This window comes from Chaetodon auriga, chromosome 10 (assembly GCF_051107435.1).
Source record: "Chaetodon auriga isolate fChaAug3 chromosome 10, fChaAug3.hap1, whole genome shotgun sequence".
NCBI lineage: Eukaryota > Metazoa > Chordata > Actinopteri > Chaetodontiformes > Chaetodontidae > Chaetodon > Chaetodon auriga.
Window position 1 is genome coordinate 15343926 of NC_135083.1, and position 21593 is coordinate 15365518.

The window sequence follows — 21593 nt, forward strand, 5'->3', positions numbered from 1 at the left end:
CACATGCAAGCTAATTCTGACAGCAGTAAAATCATAGTTTGCAGTGGAGTTGCAGTTAATAAAATAAAAACAAGGTCTTTTGACTCTCTTTAACTCTAAATAGAGCTGAAACTGCAGTCATATCAAATTGCAGTTATTTTCCCAGATATTGTGAGATGATTTGTGATTTTAGTGCAAGTGGTGATGTTTGCGTTTCATTTTCAAGAAAAAAATGTAATGATGTGATTCTGGCTGGGGTCTGAACAAAATAAGCATTTCTCCTTACATCTGGCGAGTGTGATTTGTAGGTTGGAGCATCTCTATGGCACCACAGTGCTTCTTTTAAAATGGTATGTTGTGACACATTTTACCTTGATCAAAAAATTGCAACTCGGCAATTTGCACATTATTATAATATCTTGATTCATTGTTCAGCACTGATTAGGATCATTCCATCTGTAGTTTGAGTTGAAGGCAGCTGTTTCTTCTCAAAGTAGATGTGGTGAAAGGGCCAATAAAGTGGCTTTTCATTCAGATGTCTGTCAATACACAGTTGTTTTCCATCCACTAGATGGAGCCATTTTCAGCTGCCTCTTGCACTCCACACTTCTCCCCTTTCTCTCTTTTTCTCATTCATGATATTCAATCAATCATCTGGACCCAAATGATTCCCTTCTACAAACTCCTTTCTACAGGTTTATTGAACTTTTTACTACAACACAATGGTTCACATACAATACAGCATAGTGATGAGTCTATATATACAGAAAGTTCGCACGGTGATTCTTCACATAATCATGTTGACGCTACAGTATAGGCATACAGAAATAAATAAAACAAACATTTCTCTGAACAAAGTTAGCGTGTACCTTTCTTTTGCATTTTACTATGTCATGGCACACTATTTTACTTACAAGATTAACAATATATAGCACAGGTATTGTAGATATGTTGAAATCAGACAATGGAACAGTGGGTGACAGTATAGTACACATTTCCCCCTCCTTCAAATTATTGATTATACGTAAAACATGATATCAAATAGAGGGTCTGCTTGGACATGTACAGTAGGGTCTGACCAGGGTCGGTGAAGGGATTTTTAAAATCTTAGATGTCATGTGCCAGAATGAAGATGTTACAGACTAAGTATAAAATGATGTTATTTGTTTAATATTAGATTTATTATCCCCTTCATCTGCTAAGCCTCGAAGAACACACACTGACCTGATTGTTCACCAGCAGTCACATGGTTTTAAGTCTATGAGGAAGACGGCGGTGGTGGCCCACGGTGGCTGTGATTGTGAATGTGAAGCCCTGAGATGTTGTTAATGCCGGTAAGAGCATGAGACAGAGCGGTGACGTCATGAATGAGGCTGTTATGGATCAGGCAACTAGGGATGACCTATTGGAGCTAAACGACACACAGGACAAGTCCAGCCACGCCATAAAGTACACTGAGCTTTACAGAGAGAAATAGTTTTCAATAGGAAATTCATCATCGAGCTCTGAAAAATCTGATCAACTCAAATCTGAAATACAAATGAAACAGCTGTTTGGCTTTTATGCAGGTTTCCTTTAAGAATGACTGATTCAGGTTTAATCTGTCCTTCAATCAGTGACTCAGCTCAGTTATAACGCATCCATCTCTTTGTCGCCCACTTAAGACATGCTGCTTTCTTCTATCCTGATTGGCTGGTCAGGATTTCTATCAGAAGAGTAACAGCACAAATTGAGCTACAGACAACAAGCTCCCGTCAAACAGTTTGTTCATCCCAGACTGGTGGCTGCTCAGCTGGGACACTCCCTCATCACTGGACTTTTGAAAAAGCACTGAATCACTGAGTAACTTCCATATTGTCTTAAAGGGGTTTGAGATGCTACTTCACTTTTGTTTTAAAATTTTGATAACACAGAGGAATTAATGTCAATAGTGTAACTGTACATTAGGATTCAGACATGATCATTTCTACCTCAGAGGTGCCAAACAGGGAAATGCATCAGGCACCAGAGAGTTTAGGAAAATATCTGAATATCAGTGTAGTATACTCTTCTTTTGTGTGACCTGGCCTGACGAGGTGAACTCCAACTTTCTAAGCATGCTTTCAGCCCAGCTCTGATCCTGTTATGTGATGGACAAGGAGTCTATGTCTGAATGACCTTCAGGAGAATGTAACTACCGCTCCGATGAGAGCATTTAAATCTACGTACAGCTACTGATGTCCTAAAGTTGCAACTTTAGTTTAAAAGGATGATATCTTTGTATACTGTAATAAGTGTATTATGAGTTGCTCTAGAGGTAGTAATTACAAATGTATGCATGTGATGGCGTGTTAGTTTGATCATGAGAAATCAGCTCTTGTTAAGGCTCGTATGAAGACTCACAAGGTGTGGGTGCAATGCAGGGAAGGAGCCACATTAAATAGATGTGGGCAGCATTACCTGAAATGTACAACGGCATCATACAGCTGCAACATCACAGTATCAAAGCAGTTACAAAAAGTTTCCTCGATACAGATTGCAGAAGTCTAGGCTGGGTTTCCCTGAAGCATGTCCCATCTTATGTGCTCTGTCCTCTAGAATCTAAAGCATTGAGACCAGGATCAGGATTAAGGGAAACCAGCTCTGTGTGTGTATGTGTGTGACATCTGTCAAAGTCGATCAGACGCTTCACTCGCAGCATACCAGCTCCTGACTGGAATCAGGACACATGCAAAGATTTGAAAGCTAACCCGCTAAGCGACATGCATGCAGAGTGTGGATCTTCTGTTACAAGCTGGCGTTACACACTATGCTCTTATTTTTGACAGAGAAAAAGGTCATGTCTGCCTACAGTATGTCATCCACATGATGCCCTTAAGGAGATGTGTGCAGGGGACGGTGGAGGCTGTGCAATCACACAAACAGTTGCTGGTCAAAAACCTCTACTGGAGTATACAGCACTATTATTTACAACATGAGTGTACTAAGTAATCAGTGATAGAGTCCAGTTTCAGTTCAGCCACCTCAGGAGGAAATCAGCATCAGCGATGTCTGGTGACAAACTGATTGGCTGAATACGCCGATATGTGAAAGTTCTGTATTTTATAAAAAAAAAAAAAAACAATTCTGATTTAATTCACTTCCTGCACTGCCTGGACTGAAAAGACTGGACCCCAAAACTGAGGGTGAGAGAGGTCACCATAGGAGCAGGAGGGGCTTCACCTAGTTAGAAGACTACAGGGGCTACAGATCTTCATCTTCATCAGAGATGCAGTGGAGGGAGACAGGCTGCATGCAGTTGGGGGGGGGGGGGGGTCCTTGGACAGGTACAGTGTTTGGTCATCTGTAGAGAGACGAAAAAAAACAAGTCATTGTTTGGAGAAACACCGAAATCTGTTTTAAGTTCTACTTTCAAATTTTTCTTCTGAAGGACTTTCCATGAATGCTTCAAAGGAAAGTTTTTAATATAAGCCCTTCTTACAACTGCATTATTACAATGCAATGATAACTAAACTTTGACATGATATGAAAACATGCAGTAAACATCACTGTGTGACTCTTCAAGCTCTCAGTCAAGTGAGTTGACAGTGTCCTTTATTAATTACCATGGCATTAACTTGCAGCGGTCTCCTGCTGAATGATGTAGTGCCTGTTTGAATCATCCACCTCGCTGCCGCAGTGAACATCACTCCTGTTAATCATTGGACAGAACCAATCATGTCATAATCATTCATCACTCCTACTGGACATTTAATAACAGTCCCAGGATGTGCAGGAGATCAAACTGACAAAAATGTTGAATTTTCATTTCATCTCGATTCAAAGGCTCCAACGCAAATTCATCCATTCTTACTTTACATGACAGAACTTAAAATCCTGCATGAGGTTTAAGCAGATTTATTCTAATCTCGTCTTAAATTATTTAAGTGAGCAGAAACAAACAGCTCAAACTTTCTGTTTACTGTAAACTGTCAGTAACTGACATCCTCACCTGTTGTCATTGATGTCTCTCGTTTCACTGATGCTGTTGCCTGTTGGAAACAAAACAATAGTTTGATTTCATTGACTGATGAAAATGATCACGTATGCAACTATACAAACATAAGGAACAGTGGGCTCCTGACAGTAAATATATGCTTAATATAACTATCAAGGATCTCCTGATAAAAACTGTTGATGCCAAAATATGTGTTCATGTACACACACATATACTGTACAGATGTGACCATTAGTTTGGAGTCAGGTATGTGTGCGCTCTTCTACTTACCATTGTCAATGTTGAGTGGGTAGGACTCCAGTATGTCTCCATTATATCTGCCTGCTCTGTAGCCCAATGCTGTGGAAACTCTGACAAACATCACAGAGAAGAACAAACAGTCAAACACAAGTGCAGTGTGTGACGTAACAAGTGAAGGAGACTCATCCCATAATTGGAAAAATCTGAAGACAGACACAGTAGAAAGAAACACAATATATATGATATCGAAAAGAGACGCCTGCCAGGTGCAGGTTATTGTCAATAACTGTATGACTCATCAGTTCTTGTCCTCAAAAAAGACCAGTAAAAAACTCTTCGTCATTATGGACAGACCTGACTTTCAAGCAAACGTGGCTCGGAGGAACGATTTAAACTCACGCGTTGCTCTGGACAGAGTTGGGGTTGCAGTTGACGCTGGCGGACCTCGGCTGTGTTGCGTTGCCCTGGAAGAGGGCGTTGCTGTAGGTGTTGGCTTGTTCGGTGGCACGGATGTAAGTGTAGAACGGGTTGGTGGGAGAGCAGACGGGCAGCTGCTTTGGTCTCACTGGCTTGGCTGTCAGGATGATAGAGCCATGTAAGGTACGGTACAACTGTTATGAAACTGGGTGAAACTGCTCACCAAATAGGTTTAACTAAAGAAAGTCAGTTCAAAATAGCATGCGTTTCAGACACCTCACGAAAGGCAATTCCCAAAGCCAAACTAGAACAGCGCAGTACCAATCTGTGCTGCATGGGGGCGCCTCAGGGCGCTCTTTGCCCTCATGGCATCCTTGATGCGGTCGACCTCCTGCTGGTAGCGCCTGCGGTCCATCATGGCGCCCTCCTTGGCATCCCTCAGTGCAGTCTCCAGGGCCTTAACTCTCTCAGCAGTAGACCGAAGACGTTTCTCCAGCTTTGGAAGCTCACAACGCAGATCTGCATTGTCACGAACCAGCTGGAGGGGGAGGGCGAGAGAGGGGGAAGGAGGGGTGAGAGATGACATGGTGAGGAAAATTGGAATATTAAAGAAAGAGGAAGGAAGAGGAAAATCAGAGGAAGTGCAAGGAATGAAAATACGTGTCCATGTACAACACTCACAGTTTAAGCAGCTAAATTGAATTATAGTTTAAAATATAATTAAGTTCACTTCTAACTTGCACTTCACCTCCACTGGTCACCAAGAAAAGGATATCGAAGGTTGAGAACTGCAAAATTTATTTATGTCACAAACAATTTGTGTGTTCAAAATGGGAGCAGATATTTTTTGTGATGTGCACCCACTGAGGTTAAGCTTGTGGGTGTGTAGTTTGTGCAAGTTGCAAGCAAATGATCTACCCAAAAGGCTGTATCGATTGGAATAAAATCTCTGGTCTAATACAATCCAAACTGCAGACTGTGTTCATATGACTGAAAGCTGCTGTTCCTCTCATCCTGTCTGTGTGTTCCTCACCTGTTTGTGAACCTTTGTAAGTTGGTCCAGGTTATTCTCAAGAAAGGAAATCTTCTGCTTCTGGGTGCAAGACCCCCCGCTATCATCAGGTTCCATTTCGGAACTCTGCAGAGAGGACGATGAAGGAGGAAGATGAGAAAAATAAATAGAAAGCAAAGTAGAGGAAGATGTTTTCTATTGTCCTGTATCAGAAAATGACTGTAACACCTGGACTGTTAAAAATAAAGAATATCAGTGACTCCCTGATGACTGTGAGAAGACTTTCCACTGAGGAACAAGCTCTCAATTATCAATACATACAGTATATACAATAAAATGTGCCAAACAAGCCCCTTTTAGGCCAACAACAAGATGAGGTAGTCATCCAGCATTTTGCATTTTGACATGTGACCTCACTGCAGTAGAAAGCTTTCTGTTGGATCTTTAATCCACTGATCGACACAAAGAGTAAATTTCTTGTGTCACATACATGATGTCCAAAAGTCAAGGAGATTAGAGAGATAGAGGATGTTGCTGCTATTCCTACTGAGGTTTATCAGGTATTATTGAGGTCACAGATTTCTTAAAACCCACTAAGCATGATTACAAAACAAAATTTCCCCAGTCGCTGCCTTCTCTTATCATCTTTGAGCTGCTTACTTTTTTAACCCGCGACGTGAGGTCTTGAACGAACAGCTTGCGCAGGTTGTGGAGGGTCTGGAGTTCGCGGGCCTGGAGGACAGACAGATGGAGGGGAGGTTAGGAAGACAACTCTGGACGCTGTGATGTAAGAAAGGTTATACAGAAGACACAAGAGCGGACTGAGGAAAGAGAGAGATGCAGCAGGGGACAATGCTACGGAAAGACAGAGGTGGACAGAGAGCAGCGTGTATTTTACTCACGACAGTCTCCTCCAGACCCTTCAAGTCCTGTTTAGTCTGCTCGTGGCGCTCATGCAGGAATCTGACAGAAAGAGCAAAACCATCATTAGAGAAAAGACAATATTTCCATGTAGTTCAGGACAATGTAATATCCACGTGTAGCTCAGAGCGCCCTCTGCTGGAATTAAAAAGGAAGGAGACTGAAATGCGTCAATTCTATCCATGAATGTTTTTACATCCTCTACTGAAATCATGACGAAAATGTCACCAGAAATCATACAACATGCTGACTCTTATTGTTGGGATGTCATTTTTTCCCATTTCCCATTTACACTGATGTGTGTGAGAAAATGGACGTGCCCAGCACTTACGAGAGCTCCTCCAGGCGCTCGCTCTTGGTGCTGTCCTGACTCTTCAGGCGCTCAAAGTCAGCACGAACCTGAGCCAGCTCCAGCTCCAGCTTGGAGTTACGACTGGAGGAGTGAAATAGCAGCACACATGGAAGACGTTAGACTAAAATGAATATACAGCAAGCTAATAGTTAGCTAATGCCTGTGTGTGCGGTATGAAAAGATGTAACATTGTTAGTGGTAATAAAATGGCATACAATGGTTAATAATAAGAGATTATGACATCTACAGCATCTTTGTGTAAATAGAGAGAACTAATTAAGATGTTGACGTACTCAGTGAGCTCGTCAATGACCCTCTGCTTCTCGTTGATCTCATCCCGCAGGCGGGCCAGCTGTTTGTGATGGAGGCCACGGTGAGACTCCCCCTGATGACGAGGAATCTTCTGCAAATGAAAAGAGCAAACGTCACTTCAAAGATACTGGCTTCACGGGAGAAAACTTGAAAGCAAACAAAATAAAAAGCCACACAATGTGCTTGAGATTATTCTTTGGAGCAAAATGTGGCAGGAAGAGTCAGATCTGAACAACTGCTTTACCTGTTTCCTGTTCTGGGGTGAGAGGATGCCCATGTCAGAATTTCAATCCATTTTATTCAATATTCTCAGGTTTCAAGGTTCCTTACAATGTTTCTTACCTTCACATTTCCATCCTCAGTCTCTCCCTTCTCTCCTTCCTTCTCCTCAAGCAGAGAGTTATCTGGTGGCAGAAAATGAGACAGTAAGCATTCATCACAGTGTACAATGGGGAATCTGTGTTGAAAGTACAGTAAGCAGAGGATAGCTGGACTATTTCGCTTGCACATGAATTCTGTAGCTGTGTGTGTATTTCTGCAGTATTTGAGTGTGTGTGTGTGTGTGTGTGTGTGTGTGTGTGTGTGTGTGTGTGTGTGTGCGTGTGCATGTTACCCTGGTCTTGCAGCTTGGCCAGCTCTTCGCTCAGCGAGTCGTGGCTCTCCTCCAGCAGCCTCTTCTTCTGCTCCACGCTCTGCATGTACTCAGTCAGAGAGCGGATCTTAGCTTCATGCTGTACGAACACAAACGCACACAAAGGAAATTTTTACAGAAAGTCCAAAAAACTCAGTCATGACTAATAATGTATGATTCATTCACGCAGCCTTTCATCAGCTCCATCCCTTCCCCTCCAGTCCTGCCCGTCTCCCTCCGTCCCTCACCTGAGAGATGAGGAGCTGGCACGAGGAGAGCTCCCTCCCGGTTTCCTCCATCTTGCGGTGGCACTCCAGCTGCATGTTCTCCAGCTGGCGGCAGCGCTTCACCATGCTCTTCACCTCTGATTTGATCTTGCTGATGTAGAGGCGAGCCACCGTGAACTCTTCCTCGATTGCACCGCTAATCTCCACGGGCTGAGGACAGAACAGGACAAACAGGGGACAATAAGACAATAAGACACTCACTCTATAATGTGTTGTATAGTGTACCAACAGTATATGTGCATTTTGAACTCTAATCTAAACCTCTTTTTACACTGTGATCATACTCACCAGCTTGATCTCCCCGTTGCCCACGATGGTGCTGAACTCGCTGAGGTCCCTCATCAGACCATTGAGGACGTCAGCGATGCGTTTCCTCTGCTGACCGCTCACTTCCTGCATACGGGACAGCTCTGCCTCCAGCTCCATCAGGCTGGCCTGTTACAGAGGAAAAAGAGAGGAAGAGAGACACAGTGAGCATTAGTGAAGCACTAACTTGGTCCATCTGAAAGCACCCAGAGGCCACATACCTCCATCAGAAAATGTGTAATGTACATCCACATCCAGAAAGCAGGAGATCCACTGAGTATGATATGATATAATAGTGATGAAGATTACTCTAACTGAGTGATGGAGACCATAAAATATAAGGATGCTAGCTCCATCTGTTGGAGAAATGCCATCAAATTTTGTGGGATTGCTCAGATTAGATGTGTGAACCTGTCATTTAAACGTGATTGCACACTGTTAAAGTGTTATGTCAGTTTATATCAGACTACACAGAGAAAAAAATGACAATCAGCAACCAGAAAACAGCTCTGCGTTGCAAAAGTTACATTTTTCTCAAGTCATCCCAGCGTTTATGTGCATGATGGGACTGCAATACATTAAGCCTGATGAAAAACACCTTCTCTAGTACTTGACTGTCATATAATTCCTGCAGTATTTTCCACTAAAAGGAGCTGCTCTGCAGGTGTTTGTCTCTGCAGTGCAGCAACTGACCGATTCCTTCTGTTCCTCCTGCTGCTGTCTGATTGTAGCTCTCCTTCTGCCAATCTCATATTCACACCATTCCTCTGAAAATGTACCATTTTCTGGGACAGCTGGTCAGCCAGCAGCTGGTTCTGCAGGCCCTTCTCCTCCACCTCCTGGCTCTTCTGGTCGTAGTTGATAGCCAGCTCCTCCAGAGCCTGCAGCACCTCCTTCACCTCAGCCTTGGCGCAGTCGCTCTCCACCTGCAGCCTGCCGAGTTCAGCCTGGACCTTGTCTCCATCGCCCTTGGATGAGGCCAGGAGCTGGAGGGAGAGAGGAAAAAGACAGGGGGAGGCAGACAGATGAAGACCTTCAGCTAAGACATTTTGTCGAGTCTTCAATTCTTTCAGGGACTCTTTGAAAGCTGAAGCTTGGATTTAAACTCAAGTTTGGAATTAGTAAACATCCTCTGAAACATAGCCTGTGTGTGCATACGGTGTCTCCAATACTTCTATTTCTCTTTGTTTCATGTCATTCATTGCTTACCGTGTTATTTTGAAATGCGTACCTCTCCTTTCTTTTGATTTCAGTAAATTCACTTCCTGTCTTTGTGTGTTTCCCACCTGTTTGATTGTCTGCCCAGCCCTGACTGGTTGCACCTGTCCCTTGATATCCTCCTCTCTCTGTGGTCTGCACCCCTTGTTATCCTGCACCCTGCATGCACAAGTGTAACACAGTATGTATGTATGTGTGTGAGTTTCTGTGCACTGACCTCATCCTGATCCAGCATCTGCTGCTTCAGTTTCTCCACCAACTGGCACTGCAGGTTGATCTCATCATCCTACATGAACATGATATTATCATAACACAAACCTCATTCAGTTTGTAAATGGATGTATGGGTATATGTGAAACAAAAAGTTTATAGGTTTTCAGTTCCTTTGTCCATGATTGTTTTCCATTTACAAATTAATGAAGGAGACAGAAATAAGTAACTGTTGTAGTTCGTATGTTCATGTTCATTTGCGTTTGAACCTTGTCATCCAGCTGCTTGTACAGCTTGCGGATCTCCTCCTCGTATTTCTGCCGCTCCTCCTCGGAAATGCGGACCACAATGGAGGAGGTGTCATTGTCCAGAATGGTGGGGCGCTCCTCCACAGGCTCGAAACGATTCACCACATCCGATGTGGTGCGCTCGGTCTCAGGCACCTCCTCTCCTGAGGGAAGGGATGAAGGGACAAAGAGGAAGAAGGAACAAACACATGAGAATAATGGAGTTTTGTGTACAATGTCAGCAGACAAGATATCCAGCTGAAACAAGGCAGAAAAACGCTCCAATCCCACCATTTCTCCAGCGGTTGAGCTCAGCCTCCAGCTTCTGGATGGTGTCTTTCAGAGTCTTGTTCTTCTCCTTCTCCTTCTCGTACTTCCTCTTCCACTGCTCAGCCGTCAGCTCCAGGTTGATGGAGGCGGTGTTTCTGATGGTCTTGGCACTGTGACAGAGGAGGACAAAGACAAGGGGACAAAGGGGAGAAATGTGAATCAGCTTTTTTTTTTAATCAAGGAAACGATGGATGATCAGCGTTAACTAACAGTCCTACTGGATAATTCACCCAAATTCAGCTTTATGTTGGTGCTAAGGCTCCAAGATCAAGTATGAGGAAACTATGACAGAGATAAGACAGTTATGATGCCTGATTATCATTTCTAATATCAGGTAAAATTCTGTCCTTTAGGCCTTCTAACTAAGAGATCCATACCTCCCTGATGACTATTCCCTCAAAATAACAATATAAGAAGTGTAACGTCAAGTGGGCAGTGCCAACTAGCATCTGCCTTATTTAGATTTTAGGTCACGGCAAGAATAGCTCATTGCCTTCCTTTTGAAGGGTAAAATCTGTTGGAGTCCTCACTGATAAAGATGGCAGCACGTGAAACTGAGTTCACATCTCATTCACTATCATTTCTGTCCAAAGATGCATCGACTGTATCCACAGGTGTATCTACCGTTGTCCGAACATCAGAGTGGACTTGGTCTCGGCGTCGTTGTAGCTGGAGGGAGAGCAGCAGATGAACATGGTGGTGCGACAGTTCCCGCCCAGGGAGTCCTGCAGGATGCGGGTCATTTTGCTGTCACGGTACGGCACGTGACTTTTCTGCAGGGAGAGAGGAGGAGAGAGGGAAGATGATGACAGAAGAAGCAAGAGAGAAGAAAGATAGAGAAAGAAGGGAGGACAGATGAAAGAACAGAAAAGAGAGAGAGAAAAAAAGATCAATTTGGAAGCAAAAGAGCGAAAGAAATGCCTTTAAGTCCTGCTTTTGTTCTTCTGCAGTGATTCATCAGCAGATTATACTCAGCAAAATGTTCCCATTGCAGTTGATTTCTCTATTTTGGATTCTAACAAAACCCAAAACTGCTGTCAGAAGTGATTGATTGTGTCGCATCCAACTAATGTTATAATTGGCGGGGAAAGGTTTGGCATTTGACGGCCAAACTTGTTGAGTTGGCAGAAAGGAAGGAAGGCTGTGGATACTGGACAGGATGCATTTCATTAACAAGTGGAAAGGAGGGACTGTCAGCTAATGTACAGCAGTGTTAGAAATTAGAGAGGAGGGTTAGAAATGGAAATTAAATGTGTTTTAGTTTATTTAAAATTCCCAAATGCTATTTTATTTGAATCCACTTTGGGTTTCTGCCAGTCTATTTTACTGTAAATCTGGAGGCACACAGCCTCACTGTCTATACAAATAGGGGGAGGCAGGGTGAAAATGGCTCACCGTGCCCTCAGCCAAGGCAGAGATGACATTTCCCAGAGCAGAAAGAGACTTGTTGATGTTTTTAGCCTCATCCAGGACGGCACCTGCAGCTCCCGTCTTACTGACCTGGAATAAAAGAGGAGACAAAGCGAGTGAAGAGAAGCACGGCAACAGTCATTATGAAGTCATTTGAAGCAACTGAATTGCAGGTTGGGAGCTGTTGGTTTCTAAACAATCTTTCCCCCGGAGTGTCTCATACCTTCTCGCTGCCAGCCAGATCCACCAGGTACAGTTTTCCACACAGTTTCTGCTCGGTCTCCACATGCTCCTGCTTGATGTTGATCAGGAAGATGCTGTGGCTGCGAGAACTGTGCTCATTCATGTCTGCACAAAGACAGAAGCAACACAACAGTTGGGAGAGCAAAAGTCAAAGCGTCATAACTTCACATACAAATTTCTTCCTAAATTGGTGTTAAATTGGTTTTTTTTGCTATTGTTTTGTTAAGGATTAAGAATTCACAAATGAAGATCTGATCAATTTCAGCCTTAAAGCCTCTTAAGCGCCATCAGTGGAAACATTGTTTCTTTCATTTATGTCTTTTTTCTTCCAAACAAGGTGATTTTCATAGATGTAAATGTGAGCCTTGTTGTGCGAAACATACAAAGTATGATTTGCATGCCTCTCCTGTTGAGTGCAGAATAATCTGAAGTAATGTATTTGTGCGTTTGAAATCTTCCACGTCTTTTCTCTGCTGCAGCAGAGTGATACCATCATATCGTTTCGCAGAGTGCAGATAACAAACAGTACTGGTCTGAATGTCTGTCTCTTCATCGGAGCTCCTCTCAGACGGTAAGTTCAGGTTTCTCTGCAGATGATATCTGAGGGCATCAGCTCAGTGTCTGTAGAGTGTGGCTCCATTAGTCTGCTGTCAGCACACCGCTCTGCAGCACCGTGAGTCAGCAGACATCAACCAGGAAACAGAGAAGACTGTCCTGCTCGGGAGCGCTGCCTGACACAAATCCCAAAGTCCGTTCTCAGACCTGGATTGTTGTGGGATTTGCTTGTTATCACATTATTACCATTAGAAAGGTTTTGTATTATTTCAGTTCTACTGAGCAGACTTACTTTGATTATGGGTTATTTCTAAAATTTTTTTAAAGACATAAGATCTACACCTCCATCATCTCACAACTACATAAAATCCAAGTAACGAAAAAAGCCCACACAATCCTCGAGTTCATACATTCTATTTATGGCTGCTGTAGACCCCATTACAAAGACACTGTTGACTTAAAGCCTTACCACACAGACCAAAATGAATATTCACAGAGATCTAGCACACACCGAGGGACTCTGCATCGTCTGCCAGAGCACAAGCTGCAGCTCAGTGTGAAGAGCGTAAGTTGGGTCAGACGGTGTTTTTATTGGCTTGCTCAGGGATCAGCTCAGCGGATGGATGATTTATGAAGCCCGTGTTCTTTCACAGCAGCCTGTGGTCGACGAGCAGTCTGCGCTTTCATCTCACAGACAAACGATGCACAAACGATTCTCAAAGGCAGTAACAGTCTGTAGCTGAGTAATCGTTCTATTCAGACTCTCCTGTACAAAAATATCTATTACTATTCATTATAAAACTTTCAGATTTGTCTCCTTACGTAGGGTGCTTACTGTCTTCCAACAGTTTACCATTTGCAAATGAAAAACTTGCTTTTTAAACAAAGATTCAGTGTTTTTGTGCTGCTCAGCTCATCATAGTTTCATACAGAGGGCTTATTATTGCTATTCACGAGTATTACTGATTCAAACATTTTCTGAACAGCACAGGAAAATTACATGTGAAATTAATTTGTTGTCTTTGATCTGAGAGACCCGTTCATTTATATTAGATAAAAGTGATTTCAATTTTACTCTGTTTTTTCATCATGATTGGTCTATTCAATTTACTTCATTTTGAAGGAGAGTCTCACTCTGACCCGTGATTCATCTCCCTGGCTCCGATTATCATTGTCAGGAAGCTGCAGTGATTCAGCTTAAGGTGATTAGGGACTCGCGCTGGGAAGCAGGAATGGTAATGTACGAACCATTAAATGTCTGGAGCTGCGGCTCAAAACGTACTTTACAAAATGTTCTACCGACGTGACACGATAATTGAGATGTAGCAGACAAATAGTACTTGATTAGTCCATAGCTAAATTAACTTCTCGGTACGCTGTGTTGAATCCTGCGGTGTTTGTGGTTAATCATAAGAAGCGAATGAACTAATGTAGCATGACTTAATGTTTTTAGGCGGAAATTGACTTCCTTAACCTCTTTTTTTATTGAGGAACTTTCTGGATTCATATTTTTATAGAAATTAAGTCTTCCTTGTTTGCATTAACTGAATATTTAATTTCAACTAGATAACCATTAGAGTTTCTCGCACTGTAACGTGTTGCTCAGTTTATCTCTTGTTCAGGCAACACTTTGACAGTGTCAGTCAAACAGATGCACGCAGCTCTAATCCTGTCAACCACTTTTCACAAAAGGACAAAATCAAATGACTAATTTCTTGAAAATGTCACAGAGAGTCTGATGTGAGGAGGAACAAACAAATTGAACACCAAGGCCCAAAAAGCATTAACTCTGAACAAAGGAGACGTGCACAGGTTGGGATTTACTACAGCGAAGCGGTGCTGGTGTTTTTGTTGAGCGCTGAATCCTAAAGCTCCTCTGATCCTTGATCACTTCAGTCGGCTTCAGCCCTGTGAGTCAGCACCGCTCCAGCACAGAGGAAATAAATGAATATGCTGCACTGGCTTGTTGCTCAGACAATTCTCAGAGGAGTTTCTTTATTGTATTTTCACCCTCTGTAATGCCTCCACTGCAATAAAAAATATGTCTTAACAGGAGTAACTGAAACTTTTTACAGTTGGAAAATCTTGCTCTTTTTCGAAAAGCAAAAAAGAAATATAAAAAGTGAAGCTTGGTTTTGTTTTTCAGCGTAGCTCCCACACATCTGAGCGATCCCACCGACAGTAAGACGAATGCTTACACTGCTGGAACATCTTCATAGATCTCATGAAGTACAATCTGGTAATTAGGTCACATGTTATTTTTAGCTGCTTTTTTTTTTTTACACTGTAATGAAATGATGGAGCTGGAGCACCACTCTGACCTGTAAACCTGCAGCATTGGAGCCATTAGTCAGATATTGGTCCTGGAACTCAGAGGAGTGAGTCAGCAACACGGAGGCCAAAACCAGGTGCAGGATTTACAGATCAGAGGGCTTTCATTTCTTCTATTTTTTTGCGACATCAATTAAAGATAAAATAGTGAATACTGCAGTAAACCGCAGAGTGAATCCAGTTTAGTGAATGAGCAAAAAGAGCGAGGGCTGCTTCTGCCTCTTACTCGGTAAGATTTTGCTGAGATGATGGCTCCGGGCAGAGATGTTGCTCTGCTTTGTCAATTGCTGCCAATTACGTTACAGTGAAGTCCATCTGACAGGATCTTATTTCTTTTTATGAGAATGAATGAAGCTTGAAAATCACAGCGGGCCGCAACGCGAAGATTACATAACAAGACACAATAACAGGCTGCGCGAACTCAGCTGTCACATCGCGCATCAGTAACTAGTTGTGAGCTTTACTGCTGGCACAGACGAGAAACTCGACCTCGTGCTCTGATACGGAAGCGGAGGAACAAGAGGACTTATTATACTCTCAAGATGGCTGCCTAAAATGTTTTTACTGTAAGCAATTGTCTTTTGGGCAGGTTTTTTTTAGTTCAAACAACATAAAGACTCACTGGTCACAGCAACATGGCGGTTGGCTTTGCCCTCATCGATCACATCCATCACCTCATCGGGGCTGGAGACAAAACGCTCAGTGCATCCCTGAGGGAGGAGAGGAGGACAGAAAAGAGAGGCAGGCTTAATATCATGGATGTGATGCAGCACACACGGATTTCCGCCTGAAACGACGACATAGAAAGCACAAACCTTGACATATGGCACCCTATTCTTATCCTCGTGGACAGACAGGTTGGTCTTTGTCACTGAAAGTAGAGAACATTTACAATGATGAGTGTTTTGAAGTATTTTAGGACAAAGTGCGACACATACATGCAGTAGTTAAACCGGTGCGTCAAAATACTGTTGCAGGTGATTCATGATGAGCCCATTAGCACTCACCGTCCAGAAGGTCGCGGATTTTGTCCATGTAGATTTCAAAGTATGAAACCTGTTGGGCAAGAAACAAAAATCAGGAACCAAATTTAATCACCAAGTCAAGATTTAGAAAAAGTGCATATAAGCTTTTTGTTGTTGTGTCCGAACACATGCCAACACATTGTAACATCAGAAACATAACAGGACATAAGACATAAAGGGGCTACCTTGATGTGGAACTCAAGGTTTTCATCCATGGCAAAGATGTGGTTGAAAATGTCCTCAGCAATGCGAGGAATGATACCCATCTGGTGAGGGTCATGCAGCTTGCCCTGATACAGGAAGTCATGAAAAAGCCATAATTACAAGTGAGATTGTGATAGCTATCCTGGGTCAAAGATTAATGGAGACGTCACGCAATAATACCTCTCAAGTCTCATAAAATGTCAGTTAAATCAAAGCGAAGGACGGCAAAAGGCTTGGTAGAGACAAGAGAAAATGCTATGCTGGTAGAACAACAAAAGTCAACAAAATACAGACCAAGTAGTGTCACTAAAAAACAAAAGAAAGCCTCATGAAAGACTGATGAGATGTGCCACCCGTTTCTAGTGACGCTGAACTTAATCTCAGTAATTTAAATTTGTAATCAATCCGAAGTGAAAAACAAGAAAAACCTTCCAATGGTACGCAGCTTTAGATCTGACTGGTTGGGTGATACTAACGTCCACTTGAGTAACCTGGTTTATTTCACTGCTCTGAATACTGTACCTCCATGGTGTGAGTCTTCCCGGAGGAGGTTTGTCCATATGCGAAGATAGTGCCATTGTATCCACACAGAACATCTATGAGAAAACCAGAAGGACAAATGAGACCACAGCATGTGTATTTCAAACACCTGACATGTTTCGACATGGCCGCTCCTCCCTACCTTTGACGATCTGCTTGGCACAGGTGTTGTACACCTGCTCCTGGGTGGTGTTAGTCGGAAACACTCGATCGAACGAGTAGGACCTCCCCTGCAGAGACCATGACCAACAACAAACAGTTAAACACTAAAACATATAAAGCTGCTAATCTCCAAATTATGATCACATTTTTTGGTGCAGTCAAATAACTTGAACAAAGGTTCAGCATTTCATCTTAGATACTGGAATTAGACACGGGCAAAAGAATGACGCTGTGCTGATTAAGGAGAATCATCTGACACACAATTTATTTAAAACATTGATTAAAATAAGACTTTAATCTCGTTTGTAGCAGCGAGGCATCGGTCCAAGCTTTGGGAAATGATGTCATGAGGTGGGTGAAACTGACTGACAGCTCATAACATGGGTGTCATTTTGAAGTCTTTAAATGTCATCTCTTGTAGGAAAACACACATTAATGCTACAGTCCAGCACAACATATCACTGTTATCATGTGAAAACTTTAGAGATCTTTTTTTTTTTTTTAATTACAGTGTGGTAACTTAAAGCATATCAACACACAGTACATATGATGACATAGATATTAAAAAAGCAATATGATCCCAATCTGGACACGCAGGTGTGCTGATAATGCTTTCGTCTCGCTGCCATGTTTGTGGATGGTTTGCACGATGCTGCTGTTATCTTCCCAACAGCAAGTGCACAACAAAAGAAGATGATATCAGCAGAGTGAGAAAGCTCTGCAGTGCTGCTTTCTCCCAGCGAGTCAGAGTCATATTTCATCCAGGACCTGGCAACTTCAGATAACAGTCCAAGGTCATTAAACAAAACGCTCTTTTACACAACAACCACTCGGGAACGCAGTCTTGTGAAAGACAGTACGAACCGTTCATTAACGTATGAAGTGAGGTGCTGTCAGTAGCTTCTCTGCAGTGCCCTCAGGTGTAGCCTCTGTCACTCTGACAGATGTCAGGGGTTTCAATCATCAGGCTTTCTGAACAATGGAAACATGTTCCTGGAGTCGCATCCTGTTCATCTCCTCGACTTGCTAGAATTGTTTACTCCTGTTTGTATGGCTCACTCGTGATGGAGTGTGGTTATTCAGCACCATGTCTGCACGTCAGTCATGTCTGATAGACTTTCATCTGCAATGGCGGCTATTTAACAATGAAGACAACAACTCTAACCAACCTTGTTAGCTAGCTAACATGTCCTGGCTGTAGCCTCATGTTAAATGAAAGTATGAAAGAGGCATCAATCTTATCTACAATTACAATTAGTCTTTTGGCAGACGCTTTTATCCAAAGCGACGTACATACACATACCGATGGCACAGCATCGGGGGCAGTTCTGGGGTTGAGTATCTTGCCTAAGGATACTTTGGCATGTGGACTGCCGAGGCCAGATCGAACCACCGACCGCCTGATCGATGGACGACCGCTCTACCTCTATTCCTATAAATGAGAAATGCTCATACTATACTGCCTAGTAAAGCCCTAAATAGACATTCATAAAGAATACAAACTTGTAAACTTTGTTTCAGCTTTTCAGAAAATCAGATTAAATAACGTCTCTGTAAGACAATACGCTGAGTTACAGATGCTAGTTGAACAGAAGAGAGGGCAGGACTTCTCAGAAAGAATCTCCCTTAATACAGTACAATCATATTTTGAACCAGTACAAACGTTGGAGGATATATCCACAAGAAACTATTCTATCTCAAAATTTGCCCCCCCCCCAAAAAAAATCAAGCAACCTTTGTGTGACACACGCAGACGAGTGACTCAGCCCTGACAAGCCTCGCTGCAGAAACCAGGCTATTAAAGCCCTGAATGACACCGTCCCATCTGATACAGAGGCCACAATGCAACACAATAACGTGAGCTGCCAGAACATGAGCCGTATTAAATGTCATTAACAAATTGACTCATCTGCAGACCGCCCCCATGACAGAGTGATTTACCAGAGACACTCAGTCCCAGGACGAGGGAGGAGGCACAGAAAGAGACATAAAAATGGAAATGGATGAGCAAAGGCGAGACAAGGACGAGACCAAAGAGGCAGCCACACAGTAGAGAGAGAGAGAGTGAATGAGGCAAAAAATGTTGAATATCTCAAAGCCAGAAAGAGACAGACAGACAGATGGAGGCAGAGACAAGAGAAAGCAGGTCAGTCAGTGATGCTGAGCTCACTGGATGATTATTGATCCTCTCTGCAAGCAATTAGTGAGATCACTTTCTGACTCCACTGTCCATCGTCATGCTGAGGGGAGAGAGGAAGGTCAAGACGTTTCCTTTGCAACTGGAGAAAGTTTGAGCATGAGTCCTCCCTATTCCTCTCCTTTCAGCTCTCCACGTCGTCCTCATGGACTCTGTTTATGTTTCTTTTAACCTTCCTCAGACACGAGGGGCTTGGCCAAGAATAAAATACCTACAGAGGTGCAACCAGCAACACGAAAGAGCAAAAATGCAACTGAATTTCATAACATTTATGTTGGAATCTCGGGAAGCCACAGTTCATAGTACCTTCACAGGCTGATGTGCAGACAATGATTTAATTCAACTGAACTGAAGTCTATGGCATTTCATTTTGCCTTTAAACTGGAGGAATCTGGAGTGGTTTTGGCTTCCTGTGATGGGATTAATTCAAATTCACGTCCCTGAAGTTCAAACATAAATGTGACGCTCATCGCAATGATCAAATCACTAGTCTCAAAGACATTTATGCAACAAAATCCCCATTTATATCAAACCTAATTTTTATCCATAATTAAAATACTAAAACTACCTAACAGTATTAAAAAAGGAGGGACAGATTATTTCAGTTTGTTTCCAGTACAAGCACGTTACATTCAATGATAACTGCATTAGATGTGTGTGTTATGAATCAGGATTACTCATATAGAGCCATAACTGAATGATACAGGCTAGCAGGAAAAAAACAACAATTTTCAGTTGTGTCATGTTAGCGTCTCTATCTCTTTACAAAGGTGTCATACAACATACGCTTAATGCTAATAAGGTGATAGGCTGGCTAAGGTTTCATTCATAGGCTGCACGGTGCAGACCTTAGTCAGCTGATGCACGAGGCCAGTTTGCGCACTTTAACAACAATACATATTTATGTCTTGTCTTGTCAAGAAAAAGACTGATTTTCGGGGAAAGGTGTGGTATTTGCCCGTGCTGCACCCATCATCATGTTTGGCTGCCAGTCCACAATCCAAACAGAGGGTTTGGGTCGAGCTGATGATTTATTGATGAAGGGCCTGGATGCACAACAAAGCGCCTCGTTTTACTCACCCCGACGACGACAGTGTCGTCTCCTTGGAATTTGGGGAGAAACAGGTCCCCTCGCAGAATCTCCGACTGGTTCAGAGGGCGAAAGCGACACAGCACTTTTATGTTGCACTCCGCTGGGACATCGGCCATTGCGCAGATTGAAGGAGGAGGAGGAGGAGGAGGAGGAGGGATGCTGCTTTCTGCTGGGAGGAAAGATGCTGCTGAGGCTGGAGGCGATCAGTCGCTGATCGGGGCCTGATCTGACCGTCAAAATAAACGACGAGGGCTGCGCAGTGTCTTCGTCCTTCTTCGTCGAGAGGACTCTGAGGACGGTGGAGAGGTCGGACGGTTTTATCCTGACGAGCTGAGACAGGCGGCAATTTATTAATGCGCAGCTGGATGGTGTTTTCTTGTCGCAGTGAGGCGGGCTAAATTAGATGTCAAACCGCAAATCGATCCCCTACATTATTAAAACAACCGTCCCTGATGTTGCTCGATTCCAATTCTTGCTTTATTTGACGCTGTCTTTCCCTCTTGTGCGTTTTTTATTTTCCGTCTCGGGTGCGGCGGCGGATGTGCGTCTGGCCGATTGAAGGTGAGATGCTGCTGGAAGGGCAGTGAGATGAGGCTGCTGCTGCTGACGGGCCGGCTTTGGTCGACACAGCGCCCTCTATCGGCGGGAAACGGAAGGGCGTGGTCTGCATCCGTCTCTTTTAAGTGGTACCCGCTACAGCTCCAGCATCGTCAGCTCAGCATCCTCCCAGGCAGGCGGAAACCAGAGCCCCTTCCTGCGGCGTCACATCCGGCCAGAGCAGTAACTCCATTATTCCCTGTAAGGCGGCAGGCAGGCCCGCTGATGCAGTGACTAATCACCACAGCCATATTTTGGCCCCTCTCCGATGCCTGACTGTATTTCTTGGAAGGCATAAGAAACCATTATGGGAAGGTAGTGGAGATTATTGATTAACAGTTGACTTTAAACCTCACCTTGATGGATCATAACAGTGTCTTGTGAGACTAGGATGATACAGCACAATGTCAAAAGTGATTAAAAAAAACAAAAAACAAAAAACCTTACCATGCACATTTCAAAAAACACTTTGCATACTCATTTAAGACTGAAAATTACAAATACACTTCAGGAAGCACTCACCGAGGTCATATACATACTTATAACAAGGCTGCACAATCCCATAAATACTTAGAAAAATTTGGATATTTACCTGCTTCAGTGCACACAAATATGTCCTTTTTTTACTATATGAAGCAGTGTTGGATCAGCAATGAACTAATGGCTTCTTTTACATTAATAACTTTTAAGATATCCCAATAAAAGCCAGTTAAACAAGGAGAAACAAGCAAAAGTGCAGGTATGAGACCTCTTCAGCC

The 21593-nt window shown here is 43.1% G+C and overlaps 1 protein-coding gene across 1 annotated transcript; it reads right to left on the minus strand.

The window, feature by feature from the left end:
• Positions 1 to 662: 662 nt before the first annotated feature.
• kif5aa (kinesin family member 5A, a) lies at positions 663 to 20857 on the minus strand. Its single transcript, XM_076741580.1, has 29 exons — positions 20226 to 20857; positions 16929 to 17016; positions 16769 to 16842; positions 16228 to 16332; positions 16025 to 16073; positions 15833 to 15888; positions 15640 to 15727; positions 12112 to 12236; positions 11874 to 11978; positions 11103 to 11251; positions 10440 to 10588; positions 10131 to 10312; positions 9869 to 9937; positions 9213 to 9419; positions 8416 to 8562; positions 8089 to 8277; positions 7823 to 7940; positions 7552 to 7613; positions 7191 to 7300; positions 6877 to 6978; positions 6527 to 6587; positions 6285 to 6356; positions 5646 to 5750; positions 4934 to 5150; positions 4595 to 4769; positions 4226 to 4305; positions 3950 to 3989; positions 3564 to 3649; positions 663 to 3301 (listed from the first exon to the last, which is right to left on the minus strand). Exons 1-28 carry the CDS (start codon positions 20352 to 20354, stop codon positions 3571 to 3573), a joined length of 3132 nt encoding a protein of 1043 aa, XP_076597695.1. The 5' UTR covers positions 20355 to 20857; the 3' UTR covers positions 663 to 3301; positions 3564 to 3570.
• Positions 20858 to 21593: the final 736 nt, after the last annotated feature.

What these genes read in the sequence shown, in the direction of transcription:
- kif5aa (XM_076741580.1), bottom strand. Translation starts at nt 20,354, where the DNA reads ATGGCCGATGTCCCAGCGGAGTGCAACATAAAAGTGCTGTGTCGCTTT. An exon ending in GGAAGACTCACACCATGGAG is followed by an intron (nt 16,333 to 16,768) that starts GTACAGTATTCA and finishes TTCCTGTATCAG; the next exon opens with GGCAAGCTGCATGACCCTCA. An exon ending in CTGCCTTGGCTGAGGGCACG is followed by an intron (nt 11,252 to 11,873) that starts GTGAGCCATTTT and finishes CTCTCCCTGCAG; the next exon opens with AAAAGTCACGTGCCGTACCG.